The 16,826-nt window shown below is 38.9% G+C and overlaps 1 protein-coding gene across 1 annotated transcript in view; it reads left to right on the forward strand.

Moving 5' to 3' along the window:
• The first annotated feature begins 688 nt into the window (after positions 1-688).
• The window catches only part of LOC110798359 (protein GLUTELIN PRECURSOR ACCUMULATION 3), a 37,259-nt gene continuing 21,121 nt past the window's right edge, over positions 689-16,826 (forward strand). Inside the window, exons 1-9 of the mRNA XM_022003543.2 lie at positions 689-959; positions 1,086-1,183; positions 4,678-4,816; positions 4,893-4,921; positions 5,083-5,179; positions 5,254-5,309; positions 5,419-5,526; positions 7,252-7,305; positions 8,494-8,585. Coding sequence (XP_021859235.1) covers positions 898-959; positions 1,086-1,183; positions 4,678-4,816; positions 4,893-4,921; positions 5,083-5,179; positions 5,254-5,309; positions 5,419-5,526; positions 7,252-7,305; positions 8,494-8,585 — 735 coding nt within the window. The 5' untranslated portion in view covers positions 689-897. The remainder of the gene's footprint in view (positions 960-1,085; positions 1,184-4,677; positions 4,817-4,892; positions 4,922-5,082; positions 5,180-5,253; positions 5,310-5,418; positions 5,527-7,251; positions 7,306-8,493; positions 8,586-16,826) is intronic.

Raw genomic sequence — 16,826 nt, forward strand, 5'->3', positions numbered from 1 at the left:
ATTTTTGTAAATAATTGATGATTTTATTAAGAAAATGCCATTAAATGTGGGTGACATGTCATCAAATATGGGCTATATGCCTACATGTACCGTCATAATTGTATTTTTATAATACATCAACAAATATATAATATACCGTCAACAACTCGCAATATACAATAAACTTTTACTAATAATCAATCCACAACTATAAATATACAGTCAACCTCTAACCAATAAACAATATTGCATTTTAGTAATTCATAAACAGTTATAAAATATACGGTCAACGATAAGTGGTATACAAGAAACACCGAGTACTATGTAGTCAATAACTACAAACATACCGTTAACACTTAGGCTTTATTTGGTTGGGAGGAATTGAAAGGAAAAGAAAAGAAAGAAAAGGTAAAATAAGGTTTCTTGTATTTGGTACAAATAATTATATAGGAAGTGGAAGGAAAGGAAGGGAATCGAAAGGAAAGCATCTTTATAAAATTTTCACTTTTCTTTCCTCTCAAAATTGGAGGAATTTGGAAGGAAAGAGAAAATTAAAAGCTCTCATTTATGTTTCCTTTCTCTTCCCTTCATTTCTTTCCCTTAAACCAAACACAGGAAAATAAAATCTATTTCCCTTCCCTTCTTTTCCTTTCTTTTCCCTTCCTTTTTTTTCTCTTCCTTTCATTTACTACTAATGAACCAAATAGGGCCTTAACATTATACCACCTACAGTTTTAAGCAAAGTATTTACGAAAATGTCATTTGATTGGAAAAATTTTCTAATCACTAAGATTAACTCGGAATTTCTCTTGATGGTGGAACAACAAATTGTGATTTACTTGTATTGAAATTTAGATCTTCTTGGGTATTGAAAGTAGCACCACGTTTGAAGCAAAGGAACACTGAAGAGAGAGAGAAATGCATTACTGGATTCGAGCTGCTTCTTCTGATTTTGCAGGCACTCTCCCGCATGCTCGAAGGTATTCAACTCATTACCCCAGTTCGATTTATAATTTGAGTTCGTTTTATAATTTGAGTTCCATTTTATTTTGGATTCTAATCATTTTTCTGATTTTAAAAATTTGGGTTGTTTGAATTTTGATCAGTGGGCATACCGCTGTGAATATTGGACAATCGAAAGTCGTGATTTTTGGAGGTTTGGTGGATAAACGCTTCCTCAATGACATCACCGTCTATGATGCCGGTACTCTCTCTTTCTCTTTTGTATGAGGCATGTGTTTATTAGAACTCTTCATTTCATCTCAAGTAGCCGTCTCGGATTATCGACCCTCTTTCATGGTATAGACACTTCGGCACTTCATTTTGGATCACTAGTTTAGTTTGGGCAATAAATAAAATAAAAGAAAGTCAAGAGTGACCCAGAGGATTGGTGTTGTTTTAAAACACAGTGAATTTGGGTTGTAGTTTTTGGTCAATTTAAGATAAATATGAGAATTTGAAGATTGAACCAGGGGGAGCATGTTCTTTTGTTGTTTGAAGAATGATGGTATCAAGTAGCCATCTAATGGTATTAAAAAGGCGAAGAACTGATTCTGAAAATGTATCATTATCGAAAAATTAATGGTGTTGGGCTGAGGATACTGAAAAAAAGTAGTGACCCAAAGCATTTGACCTTGTGATTTTGGGGATGTCTCGAAAAGGTAGTGAAAAAGTTCAAAGAGTTGGAGTTTAGAAGTATTATTTCTCAAGTTAGTGACATTTCTGATCTTTTGGTCGGCAGTAAGAATGGAAGCCAAATGTTGAAATGAGTTTCTTGCATAATACTTGTTGAAATAAGGTGATTTCATTTGGAGGGGAAGCTACATTTTTTGGTGCTGTTCACTACGTGGATTGCCTCAGTGTTTGCAACTTTTCTTATTTACTTGCTCCTCAATGTCTTATGTCACTATTCTGTTGTTGAGGATGAGCCATGGTAGTCCCTTCTCACTAATCAAATTTAAACGTTCCAATAAGGTTTTTAAATCCACATTCGTATAACTCCCGGTGTGAATGCACATATTCCCTCTAGTTTTGCACTTTGAGTCATAGATAAAAATGCGGTATTGGTCACGGTCGCGGGATCGGTCGCGGAGTCTCGGTAACGGAAATGATGCGTTAGTCGCGGACCGTGTCGCGGTTGTCGCGTAGGAATTTGAAATTTGAAAAGAAGCCCCATGTCAGCCCCACTGACTACCTACCCTAGTCCCCCTCCCTTAAACCGTACACGTGACATAATTAAATGATTACTTTTGTCTACCTTCTCTCTTCTCTCTTGTTTTAGCTCTGAAAATGGAGTTCTCTACTCTATTTCAGTGGAGTTTCTCCATTTCTTTCCTATTTCCTTTTCTTTTTGCCGAAAACATGGGGAATTCGGTTGAAAACCGAGTAGATGTGAGGGTAATAACGTTTAATGCGGACAAAATTCGTTCGGATCGGTTGAACCGGCCGAGATATCGCCGTTTTTAAAAACACCTTGACAACTTGGGATATCTCGTATCACCAGCCTCCAAAACCTAGTTAACTCGGGCGATACGAGTTAACTCGGGCCAGTTTTTACACCATGTGCAAAAAATGCTTCCTTTGCCTATCAAGAAAATGAACTAAAATGCTGACATACTTTGACCAGCACATGGTTTTATTTGACGTACTCCCATGTTGCAAAGCTTTAATCTTGCGTTACAAATCTTGTCCTACTATCCTAGGAACAATTGTTTTTTCATCTTTGTTTTCAAATCAGTCTAAAACCATGTTATCTTCCATTTCTCTTTTAAACTCTCATACCGTAAAGAAGCATGTCTTATGGGCTTAGGAGTTGAATTCTTGAAGTGCCTTTGATTGTCCAGATCTTTACAGTCAAAGATACGCTCAATCTTTTGCTCCCACTCTAAGCAAATTTTCGGATCCATGCCTCCTTCAAATTCAGTAAGATCGTGTAGTTTGGCCTCTTCATCATCCCTTTTCCAGATTTGTTTCCTTAGAGGAGGTGGTCGATGATGTCTAGAAACACAACCGTCGGCACCATTTTTTTGATGTCCCTTAAAGAATGCACCGACCAATTGGTTCATATGACTTGCATAGTTGCATGGGATTGAGTTGTTCAGCAACTATACTCAATTCAATACTAGTGCATCTCTGTTGGCTCTTGTCCTCTCCATTGTCTGACAATGTCCACAAACGAAGTATGGATTTAGGCCAGCAACAGGCTCCCTGCAAATTAACACACCAAGAACTAATTTGGAGCCAGAACTCGCAACATGATGCAATCAAATCCACACAGCCCCACATCATAACGGTGTAACCTAAAATTCAAAGTTTTGCTCACTCAGAACTTTGGTTGTGTTTTAGGTCAATAAATTGTGTATGATCCAACAAGAACCATGAAACGATTTCTTTAATTGTAGTCCAAGAAGCTTGATGAAGCTTGTTTGCCTCTACTTGCAACCACACCAATTCTGTTGCCTAAAAAGTAGAAGACAAATGAGTATCATTTTGCTACCTAATTCTATTAAAGGCTCATTTCTCCTCAAGACAAAGCTAAAATTGCCCTGAACATTTATCAGTTTCTGTTTGAATGTTTTTTCCCTTACCTCAAGGAGGTGGGAGGATCTTTTTCTCTTATATGATCTTTGTAAGTCACAGATCACTTGAACCCAGTGTATTTAAAATTGCACCTGCAATGCTTAGGTATAAGAGGTCATTGCTTATAAGACTGCATGTGCTTCAGGTATAAGCGAAACACCTAGTTTAGTTTCTGTCTTATTTCTATAAAATAAATCATGAACCATATTGTTCATGTAACACATGTCTATGTTACTTGGACTCTTCATTTTACCTCAAGTACCAGTGATTGGATCAGACATGGGTATGCAAATCGGACACTCCATTTTGGACTGATAGCCGAGTCAGACTCCTGGTCATATACCACCCGTGTCTGACATGGTTAGCCGAGTCCGAGTAACATAGGCACATGGTATGGTCAATATGGTGTTATATGGCATTGTTATTGTATTCTTTATGCACAATGATCACATAACAACTACTCCCGTCAGGAAATAATAGTTTCTTTTACTATTTTGGGATGTTTTAAAAAAGCCATCTCATTGTCGAAAAATCTAAAAAACTAATTGTTTATAGTTGGACTTTTCAATTTTCCCTTGCTTAAATTGAATGATGGAAAGAGTGTGGAAACGGTTCAGCTATTAAATGTTCTTTTTGTAAAATCATGTACTCCCTCCGTCCCACATTATTCTTTACACTTACCTTTGCACAAAGTTTTAGGTGATATGTGGCTGTTTGGTTATCAATTATTATTTTATTGAAAAAGTAGATGTCATAGGAGTTAGTGGGGTATTTTTTTAATTGTATGAGAGAGGGTGTGGGGACTAAGTTTTTTTTAGTGGGATAAGAGAGACAATGTAATTGTGGGACCATTCCTAATTTGGAAGTGTAACAATTAATGTGGGACGGATGAAAAAGAAAAGTGTAACGAGTAACGTGGAACGGAGGGAGTAATATTAATTACATGGTGTTGGGACAATGTGCAACAATTCCCAAATATAGGAACTGTATATATAAGTAAGGAATGTGTCTCTTGTACTTGTTTTTACCTGGACACGTGTCTTCTTCTCTCAGATTTAAAGGTATTGTGGAGGTCTGCTGTCCTTGTGTTATTTTGACATTGGCTTTTCACTGATGCAGAGAATAAGCTGTGGTTTCAGCCTGAGTGCACTGGCAGTGGTTCAGATGAACAGGTTGGTCCAAGTCCCAGAGCATTTCATGTAGCTGTTGCTATTGACTGCCATATGTTTGTATTTGGTGGGCGTTCAGGTGCCAAAAGGTTTGTGCACTTTGTTTACGTGTTTCCAGCCTGAGTCTTGACTTATTCCTCTAACTGTTGAACATTAATATTTCAGGCTTGGTGACTTTTGGGTATTGGACACCGGTAAGTCTTCATTTTCATTATAGAATTCTTTGTTTGTGTTAGTTAACAATCTCAACATTCACTAGTTATGATTTAGGCTCTAAAAGCTACCACAGATTTTGTATTTCCTTTAATTCTTGTATTGTTAAACCATTCACTAATAAAGTACTTCATTCAATCAGATATATGGCAGTGGTCAGAGTTATCAGGTTTCGGGGACTTGCCACCGGCCCGAGATTTTGCGGCTGCTGCACCTATTGGAAATCAAAAGATTGTCATGTGCGTTTTAATATTAAGTTGATGCACATTTGCCTCTTAGTGATGCATTTTATCATCCCTTCAAATCATTGTAGGTGTGGTGGCTGGGATGGTAAGAAGTGGCTGTCAGATGTGTATATTTTGGACACAAGTAACTCACTTTCCTTTGCAATAGTTTTTTCTACCTCCATCTTGGCTCGAGCTATATTGAACACAATTTTGTTGTCGCCTGACATTATTGTGCTGTGTTGCATGAATAGTATCACTAGAGTGGACAGAGATGTCAATTTCGGGGACGGTGCCTCCTGCTAGATGTGGTCACACGGCTACTATGGTTGAGAAACGACTGTTAGTTTATGGGGGAAGAGGTGACTTCCTTTATTTTCTTCATTTTCTTATGATGTATAATCTCTTCTTAGCACTCCCTTTCTTTGCACAATGGGAAAAGTAAAATAAAATTGCACACCTGAGAGGACTAATCTTTGAAATTCACTTGAGAAGCTTTTATAAAAATGTTGGAATGGGTATCAATGAAATTTCAGAATCAATTGCGACGCTAGGGACTTAGGAAAATTTTCGGTGCTTAAAAAGTGATGTGATTTTGGTGCTTCCCTTGACTTGTTTCATCAATAATTATCCATCTGATTTTCTTGAAGGTTCTAATACATCTCTAGAACCTCCTATCAGGGATGCTTTTTGGAATACTAATCTTATACGGACGCGTTGCGTGCGAGAGTATATAAAAAATAAAAATTGTATTATTACATCTAATTACCACAAACAACATGCAAGCAAAATTGTTCAAATTACATGTAATTACCACAAACAATATTATCATTATCATTATCATTACCCCATTGCCTCAAAGAGGCTCCCGCAAGAAGCGGGGTGAGGGGGGGTCGGACGTATGCAACCTTACCCCTGCAATTGCAGAGAGGTTGTTTCCAATTGATCCAAAAGCAATAACGGGACGACAACGGGATGACCTTCTTCTACTTCATAGAAAGGAAGCGAAGAGGTTTTAAGAGCCATTTTGATTTAGTCCATTACATCCCACAGCCAAAAGAACAAATGAATCTTTGCAAGAAAAATTGTTCAAAAAGTTCATCTAAAGAAAATTAACACAATTTGGTCTTGATTTTTGTTTTTGATTTTAATGCAATAATTGTATGGTAGTTCGTATGTAAATATGTGATTAATCCAATCTGATTTCTATTTTTTATTTTAATGCAATTATGCATTTTTTTTACAGTTGTATTTGGTGAATATCTTGATTGATCGTAGTTGATTGATAATAGCCAATATCCTTTTGTACAAATATTTTAAATACATGATGCCACGTGTCACCTCTTTAATTTTTATTTTTTATTTTTGTAAAACCAACATCCTTTCCTCTTTACCTCTTCTCCTCCTTAAACATTTCTATTCTAGGTCTTTTCTCATACAACTAGCGTCTTTTTTTTTTTGTTTCACATTCAAATTTCAATTTCAACTAACTGCAAATGCATCATCTTCTATTGTTTCGAAATATTTATATCATTATTAGATAATATAACCAAAATAGCAAATTAAAAACCCGTGGATCCGAGATATTATTTTACTTGATATTTTCTTAAAGAATTAGCTATCCAATTTACTTGATATTTCCTCAATGAATTTGCTACTAATTTTAATCGATTCTTCATTCCGTGAATAATTTTCGTGAAAGCATCCTTGATTATTGTCTTTTGTACATTTTTCTATTATCACTTTTCTTAATTTGCTATAGTTGCCTCATTAAAGGTCTGGATCATTAATTCTATATATTTCTATGCATTAAAGTTTCCGTTTTCCCCTTATTTTCAGTCAAATAAATAATGTAATTTGATTAGGTTATTTTTGTCTTTTTACGTGGATATACCAAGTTCTCCCCTATTCTTTTATAGAATACAGATATTAAAATAAACCAATAAAGAAGTTTAGGAAAAAAGTAAACAAAACAACCCCAGTACAATATTTGTTTTAATTACACTCTCTTCTTCTTTCTGTTAAATTCACTTGTTTTCTGTTTCGTTGGAATTACTTGAGAATGCCTATTTCTGAACTTTTTGCAGGAAGCAGTGGAATAGTGGGGGATTTTTGGGCTCTAAAAGGGATCATTGAGGAAGGTATCTTGTTAATTAATCCTTTACCTCCCTGAACTGCCAGTGTCGTATCCATATTGTGTTGCTAAGCAGCCTCACAAAAGGGCATCTCATGTGGCTGTAGAAGATAGTCATATTTAAGTTTGTGGAATGGATTAGAACGTCCTCTACCTCTAAAGATGCAACGCATTTCATTCGTGATCCCCTAGCTTATCCAATTAACAAAAAGGGAAGAATTGGTGTTCTGTAAGCATGCCCGACTATTACATGGTCTTCTCGGACCTACAAAACAGGGCCCAAAATTGAAAATTTCCCGGGCAAGCATTAAAAAAAAGAACTTTCTTATTCCCTCCTGGTAAGCAGTGCCCGCCCATCTATTTAGTTCACCATTAGTCCATTAAGCATCAAATACTAAACTTTCTATTCTCTCTCCTATTTCCCAAAAATACTTCTCCGAAATTACTAATTAATTCTCTCATTTATCACTTTCCTAGAACCCCATTAGTCAATATAATCCTTATTTGATTGAATTCTTCCCTTATTTTCGGCAAGAATGAAGAACAATTCAATTTCATCTCAAACAAACCATTTATTTAATTTTCTCAAACAAACCATCAATAAAAATGGCCTATTTTTGTTCGTTTAGCACAGGGTCTCCAAATAGTCAGAGACTGCCCTGTCTTACGGCTTTCTAGGATTACTTTTAGAATTGGAAATTCATGTTTCTGTTGTTTTGTGCCAGTCTAAAGATATATATGGGAACAGTTAGTTTTAGTCTCCAGCATGACTGAAATATATGTTTCGTTTTATGTTCAATTTTTTGGTAGATAAGGTAATAGTAGGCTCTTTCTGGTGCCTCACAGGTTGCTATGTGAGTTTAGTGGGTTTTAGGCGTACCAAAGAGAGAAAGAGGTAGGGGTGTAGGAGAAGCTCCACCGTGCTGTTGGGCGGAATTGAACTTTGTCAGTGAAAGAAACAAAACCGAGTCCTTCCCCTAGACTAAGTGCCCAAGCTAAGCTTAATATTTAAGTGTACTACGTGCATCTAGATTAAGGTGAAATGCTCATTCCTTCTTCTGATTGGTATTTTCCCCTTGTATTTTGAAAGTGAACTCTCATTTGATATAACCACCCTGTCAGCTTCCTAAGCATGTGTTTTTAGATGACTGCATCACTCACTTATTCTGGCTCTTTTCTTTCTTGTGCAAGGAAGAAAATGAAACACCTGGTTGGACCCAACTAAAGCTTCCTGGTCAGGCTCCTTCCTCCCGATGTGGTCATACTGTGACATCTAGAGGGCACTATGTAAGTTCTGAGATGGATGAATCTTTTGGATTCAACTCTACTTCAGATTTTGACGAGTATCTTTAATTCTTTGATGTTGCATCCTTCTGCATAAAGAAACTAGTTTAAGAATAAAACGCACCAAATGTAGAAAGGTTGTTTGATAGATATTGAAGATAGAGTTTAAGCTTACAAACAGAGTAACCAAGAGACATTGGAGAGGTCTCAACTTTCCCAGATTAACCAAATACTCTCAAGATGATTTCTCTCATCTTCCCCCCTTCCCTTTTATCTACAAACTTGGAATAAAAGACAAAAGCAATTAAGATGGATATAACTAAGATAAAAGCAGCTTGTATAAGACAAAGGGTCTTAATGAATATGTTCGTTGCCTCCATCAAAGGTAGTGGCTCCTCCCTCTGCCAGTGTAGGTGTAGGTGTAGTTGCAGCTGTTGCTTCCGCTTCCACACCTTGCTGTTTCTTCTGTCTCCTTGCATATATACGGATAGCAGGCGTGCTGGGTGAGTGTGTTGCAATCCTCTCTCCCATAAGATTCACCTTGTCCTCATGGTGGAAGCCTGGAAACCCGAATGTGATGATTATGGCTTCTTCCCAAGTTCCTTCAAACTCGGACAACTCCTTCCGTTTCAGCAGAACTTCTATAACTTCTTCCCCATTTGTACGTGTTGACCTTACTTTCTTCACCTCCTCGGACACCACAATAATTTCCAAGTCCGGAGTGAGCGGTGTGCAGGGATGTTTACAGTTTACTGGACTGAGATTAGTGCCAATGGCTGGTTTCAGTTGAGAGATATGGAGATATGGAAAACTGGGTGTAGCTTCAGTCATTTGGTAATTGAAGCTTATAAGAGATCTTTCCGACCTTCTCAAGCATCTGAAATCACCCATAAAACCTTGCTGCCAATTTCTCGAACGGTCTCTTGGCCATTGCTTTCTGTCGGTATGGTTGTAGCTTCAAGTATACCATCTCTCCCTTCTCCAAATTGACTTCTCTTCTCTTGTGATCCTCAATTTATACGCTGCTGTGATATCAACAGATTTATCCTCAATTCGTCCAACATGAGAGCGCTCTACTGCATTACTTCTTCGAGGTTGCCTACTATTGTTGCCCCATGATTGAACTTGATTGTCAGTGGTGGTTCTCTTCCGTATACTACCTTAAAAGGACTAACCTTGGTGGAACTGTGAGGTGCCGTGTTGTAATAAAATTCAGCCCACGACAACCACTTGGCCATTCCTTTGGTTGACCCGATGCAAAACACCCTTAGGTAAGACTCTAACCACTTGTTAACCACTTCCGATTGGCCATCCGTATAACACCCCGACAATTCTCTCTTTTCTAAAATAACCTTTTAATATAAACACAGAGAATTATCAAGGCATTATCGCCCGTGTGAAAACATAACGACTTATTCAGAATTTTGCAGCGGAAAACATAATAACTAACTGTAAGTTTATAAATGGTCAACTACGGAACTAGCTCCAAAACCAAAACGCGAAAAGCAAAGTCTACGTTATTAATTCAACAAGTTTTAAAGTCCACTTAAACAAACCAAATCCAACTTAAAAATCAAATTAAACTACAAGCTCTCCAATCCCGATGCCAATGATGCATCATCTTCAAACCTTTAGATGGACAATGCTTATTGATCCTTAGAGACTGCTCACCAAAATGGGTCATCACATGATCAATAAGGCATAGCCATGATCAACATACACAAACAAAGCACGTAATCAGCAAAGCTAAGTACTACATACTAAATCAATAATAATTCTAACATGATTCTATTAAACGAACAATCCTAACATCATACTAATAAACGAACAATCCTAACATGATACTAATAAACATAAGTAAGGATAACCAAAACATATTAACTTGAAAACCACATTTGACTAGAATAGACTAGACTTTTATAACATTAATATTATTTTAATTGAAATAGTCAATGGACCGAGTTGTCTACTAGAAGCCTTCACTAAGGAAGACGAGGTACGGGCGCCAAGGACCTACGATATCGAGAAACTTTTGAATAAAATAGAACCGGTGATCAATCCGGCCCCAGAAAAGCCATAGGCGACCCATGACCCCAACTCCTGATTGTCCGTCACTTCAGACGTGCACAGTCTAAAGCTATTGCTACTCAGTTTCACTTTACATGATTTACCAATTAATACTTTGTTAGGACTCGTCAATCACATAATTCATATAATCAACAAGTATTTACAACTGTTTTAATCTTGGAATTAGATAAGTGATCACAAAGCGGTTAATCAAGAATTCATTCCAATTAATTCAATATTTCCTTTAATAATGGTTAACCACCTTTATATAGGTGTAAAATATCAACTTACTAAACTAGGTCCTTGGCCCTCATAAAGTAGTGAAATGCTAAAAAGGGAACAATGATCAATTGATCTAAACCAATATATATAAAATAATATAAAGTTCGCAACTGACATGCTTGCACCAATCATCCATGCTAACATGTTATAATTCTCATAATAAACTCTATGTTCAACATGTTCATCCAACGGCATTAAACATGTAAATTTCAACACAACCAAGTTCATAGGCATATTCAACATGGTTTCAATAATAGCACACATCCACAAACAAACAGGTATGTACGTACCTTGTGTAAACAAATTGATAGGCCACTTTAACGATTTCAAAAGTCGCCTAAAAGAGAATTCTCCGCCATAGGGAGAGGAAGAGGGGGTGCTGGCCGGTGGCAGACAACACACGGCAGCAGACCTGGCGGTGGCAGGGCTGGGCGACGCGGCTGGTGGTCGCAATGGTGGCTGCATTTGCATGGCAGGGAGCAAGAACAACGAAGAGGAAGAACGAGAAGGGCGCGGCCTGCTGGGAAGCAGTGACGGCTCGTTGTGGCGTCGATGGTTGCGCAACTCAGTGGGTGGTGGTTGGCTAGGCGGCAGCATGGTGGCTGCGGTTGCGGACGGCGGTGCTGCAAGGCGGCGCGGCAAGGGAGCGGCGCAGCAGCAGCGAATAGTTGGTGGTGGTGGTTGGTGTTCGGCGGCAGTAAGAAGAGAGGGAGGAAGAAGAGAACACGTGAAGTGAAGAAGAGAAAGGTGTTTGAGGTTTTTGCAATTCACGTGAATTTGATGCTTGGGTTTTACGTGAATGTTGAAACAAGTAATGGGCATTATGGGTTTATTTGTTTTGGGCTTCACCAATTTGGGGTAGGATTAAGATTTAGTTTTAGTATTTGAATCCAAAACCGATTAGGATTGTTTTCCAAATTCAAACGTGTTTTCGTAATTAAAATTCTAAAATTATTTTTGATTTCATAAATCGTTAAAAAATTTAGAACGTAATTAAATAAAATAAATATACGTTAATTATATATTTATTAATAAAATTCGTAAATTCTATTTAAATATAAATAACTATACGTTAAAACATATTAATAAAATTTATAAATTTACGGGGAATTACAATCCGTTTGTGGGTGGTAAGTCGTGCTACGCTTTAACATTGTGCCATGCATACTTAACAACTCTTTCTAGAAAATACTTAGGAAAATTGGATCATTATCCGATACGATTGATGATGGAAAACCATAGTCTCACAACCTCCCTTAGGAACGTGTCGGCCGGAGTGACCACTGTAAATGGATGGCTAAGACCTATGAAGTGAGCATACTTCGATAGCCGATCCACCACCACCACCAATGTGTATCAATTCCTTTCGGTATGGGGAATCCCTCAATGAAATCTATGGATACATCTTCCCAAACCAACGCCGGAATTGGTAGTGGTTGTAAGAGCCCAGTCAGTTGTTGCTGTGATAGCTTCCCCTGACATACCTCATACTTCTTTACATACTTCGCAACTGCCTTCCGCATCCTAAGCCAATAACCAAGTCATGGTGTTCACACAACAAAGCAGGTATAAATTTTGATAGCTTATTCCTCTGACATACCTCACACTTCTTCACATACTCCGCCATTGCCTTCCGGATCCTAGGCCAATAACCTAATCCTGGTATTCATTCTTGGGCTACTCGTAAGTAAGTTTTGACATCACCTCCGTGGTCACCAATAAGCGAGTCATGGTATTCATACAAAATAGCAGCTTTAAGTTTTGATGATTTTGGAATCAGATATCTTAGCTTATATAACACCTTTCCCTCCCTTAACTCGAACCCCCTTTTTTCTCACCTGCAACTCCTATTTTATGCCCTTTGTAAAAGAGTCCTGGTTTACCTCTTCCTCTAGCTCTCCCCACTACACCCCATATGATATTTCGATTTCCCCCAACTCTAACTCACCGTAACCCTTGCTAGATAAAGCGTCCTCCACGCTGTTTGATGAGCCTGGTTTATAATGGACCTAAAAATCAAGGCCATAAGCTTCACCTTTGATAATCGGTCCTGACCTCTTCCAATGCTTGTTATGTGATATGCCTTAAACTCCGCTGATCTGTTCTAACCAAAAAATGTCGGAACAATAAATAATGTCTCCACTTCGATGTTGATAGACAAACTGCTATCAATTCTTTCTCGTTGACGGACTTAGATTATGCCCTAGGGCCCCCTACTGTAGAAGTCGATGAGTTTACCCTCTTGCATTAACACGATCCCTAGCCCGAACCCGGAAGCATCTGTCTCCACCACAAACGTTTTTCTGAAGTTAGGCATTGCGAGAACAGGAACAATGCCCATGGCTTACTTAAGGTTTTCAAAAGCCTCAATCTCACGGTAAAACCAAAGACATCCTTCCTCAATTGTTCCGTCAAAGGTTGAGCTATTTGAGCATATCGGAATATGAACTATCGATAGTATCATGTCAAACCCAAGAATCCCCGTAACTCCAAAGTTTTTTGGAATTGTCCTTTTGAGTGTCGTCTTTACCTTCACTAAATCCACAACCACTCCCTCACCGAGTACCACATGGCTTAGATAGTTAGATATGCTACACCTTCCTTCCCAAACTCATCTCTGCGAATTTTTGAGATTGGCATATACTCCCTCTGTCCCAGAATAGTCGTTACACTCTCCTGGGCACATAGTTTAATGCGATAAGTAGTAGTGTAGTTATCAAGTATTATTTTATTAAAAAGTAGATGTGATGGAAGTTAGTGGAGTAATTTAATATTAGAGGAAAGAGAATGTATGGTATTTTATATTGAAGGATATAAGAGTTGAAATTAAAATATTTGCGTGGTGGGCCAAAGTGAGAAAGGGACATCTATTAAATATAATAAAAACTTTCCTAAAATGGGTTGGAAAAAAAGTGTAATGAGTAATTTGGGACGGATGAAAAAGGGAAGTGTAACGAGTATTCTGGGACGGAGGGACTAATTCATTCTCCGCCAATTTTTCAACACCAATTTCAAATAACCCACAAGCTCTTTCTGGTGATAGTATACACCAGAATGTCGTCAAAGAAAACTAACACATTTACGAAGGTAAGGTGAAAAATACCTCGATCACGATTACTTGGAACGTTGCCGACGCGTTGGTTAATCCGAAGGGCATCACCAAGATCTCCTAGTGACCCTCGTGTGATCGGAAAGAGGTATTTGGTGTGTCCTACGGTCATATCTGAATTTGGTGAAAACTGGACTTCAAATCCAGTGCGTAGGATAAGTAATACATTGTAATTCATCGAGCAATTCATCACTGATTGGGGTGGGATACTTGTCCGGGATAGTATAGCAATTGGGGGCTCGATAATCCACGCAAAATCTCCATGATCCATCTTTTTCTTGACAAGTAACCCAGGCTGGAAAAGGGACTTGTAGAAGGTTTAATAATGCCTGCCATTAGCACTTCCTTGATCAATTTCTCAATTTCGTCTTTTTGGAATTGCGGGTATCAATAAGGCCTAACCCTCACCGGATTACTACCATCCCGAAGTATGATGTCATGTTCTCTGCTTCTCTTCGGAGGTAACCTAGAGGCATTTCAAACACCGAGTGGAACTCTTCAATAATCCCCTTCCATACTCCAGTAACCGCTTCTTCCTCCTACCTATGCTCACCTTCCCCCATATCATTTAACAATACACCTCCTCCCTTCTTCCTGATAGTTGTGTTCATAACTTTCGATGAAATACGAGTGTGGCTAGCGAAGGGTCTCCTTGCAGGGTAATGGTGCGACCATCAGATTGGAACCTTATCACTTGAGACTTTCAATTGTTACTCACTGTCACTAATTTCTCTAACCATTCAATACCAAGAATCAAATCAAAACTTCCCAAACTAAAGGGGAATTTTTTTCCTTCACTACCACCTCTTCATTCAGCGCCAATATTACATCTTCACGCACCCCTGTCCCTCTCACCATTTCACCATTCCCCAAAGACACCCGCTACTCGAGCCTGTCACTGGAACTTCAAGTTCCTTCACCGTTTTAAGGGAGATGAAATTATGAGTAGCTCCAGGATCAATCATCACCACAACCTCCTTGCCTCAAATTATACTCAACAGTTTCTTCGTTTTTGCATTAGATAAACCCACGACCGAGTTCAACACACGACCTGTGCAGTAACTCCTCTGAATGTTCGATACGTCCTCCTTATTCAGTCATCCTTCCATAACCCAACTTCGTCTTCATCAATCAAGATCACACTTAGTTCTTTCTGCCGATAGAGGTGGCCGATTTCCCACTTTCCGTCGCATTTGAAGCACAAACCTTTAGCTTTCTTCCCCTGCAATCTACTTTCAGTAGCCTTCTAAACCCACCAGATGGTGTGGAATGGGTGGAAGGATGTGTTTAATTGATAGATGGCACCGAAGAAGTTGACCTACGTTTATTATAACTTGATGAGTTCACTAGGTTGTTGGAAGAAATTTGGACCATCCCCCTTTGTTCTGATTCGGATCCGTGCATACGACCCACCTACAACACCGCACACCGCGACCGTAGATGGAAAAGATCCGGAGCAAGTTTGATTCGTGGCCATCAATCCTCCTCGCCTAACCACACCGGCCGATTTCTCCAACGTTAACGGGTTGAGCAACCTAAGCTCTACTTTAATCTCCTCCTTTAATCCATTTGTAAACTACCGTATAAGAAGACTCTCTGCTATACCATTCAAAAGGGCAGCCATTTCGATAAATAGCCTCCAATAATCAAGATAATCAAGAATGTTGGAGGTTTGTTCTAGCCATGGCTCGTGCAAAGATAAACATTCAAGGGCCGAAATTGATGCAAAATGCGAGCCTGAATGTCCATCCACGACGTCACGGAGTTCCACCGTTCTCCCATTGATACCACTTGAGGGCATCCCCTTCTGTTGCTACCACCGCCGCATCAACCTTCTCATCTTCACTAAGACGACATATGTTGAAGTATTTCTCGCTCCGGAGCACCCATCCATCAGGGGCCTTGCCTTCAAACAGGGCATCTCAATCTTCCCGTACCTCCAATTTCCTCCACCTTTTCCCCTCTCATACATTCGTCTCCCCAATACGAACTCGGTTTGTTGTACCGATGTTTTCTTAATTCTGGTCACTAACTTGCGCATCTCCGGTTGGAACTTCTCTTGGTCCCTTTTCATCACTGTCTCATTTGGGCACCGTGATCATCTCGGAAACGGTCTATCCTTCCCCCCTGTCTACTGGTTGCAATTTTCACGACGGCTCTGTTTCTCTTCGCTTCCTCGTCACTTTTGGCTTGGAATTTCTTTGCTAATTTCTTCTGGAAAGTCGCTAGACTTTCAACCACCATTTGTAGGATAGTGTTTTCCATTCATTCCAGCCTGTCCTCCAAGCCCGACACTCTCTGCCCCGACGTCCGCAAGAGTACCATCCATGGCGGTCATTCTTTGGGTGTTTGAAATCACCCTGGTTGTTTGCCTGATTCCTTGCATTGTGCGACTCTGATACCAACTCCAAGGAACTCAGTAGTCTAATTCACAAAGACAAATAACTAGAACAAAACGCACAAAGTGTAGAACAGTTGTTTGATAGGTATCGGAGATAGAATTTAAGCTTACAAAACAGAGTAACCAAGAGATATTCGAGAGGTCTAATTCTCCTGATTAACCACATATCTCAAGATGATTTCTTTCTCCTTCCCCCTTCCCTTTTATTTACAATCTTGGAATAAAAGACAAAAGCAATTAAGATGGATATAACCAAGACAAAAGACAAAAGCAGCTTGTATAAGACAAAGAGTCTTAATGAATATGTTCGTTGCCTCCATCAAAGGTAATGGCTCCACCCTGGCCAGTGTGGTAGTTGTAGTAGCAGTTGTTGCTAGTGTGGTAG

This window comes from Spinacia oleracea, chromosome 4, assembly GCF_020520425.1.
Source record: "Spinacia oleracea cultivar Varoflay chromosome 4, BTI_SOV_V1, whole genome shotgun sequence".
NCBI lineage: Eukaryota > Viridiplantae > Streptophyta > Magnoliopsida > Caryophyllales > Amaranthaceae > Spinacia > Spinacia oleracea.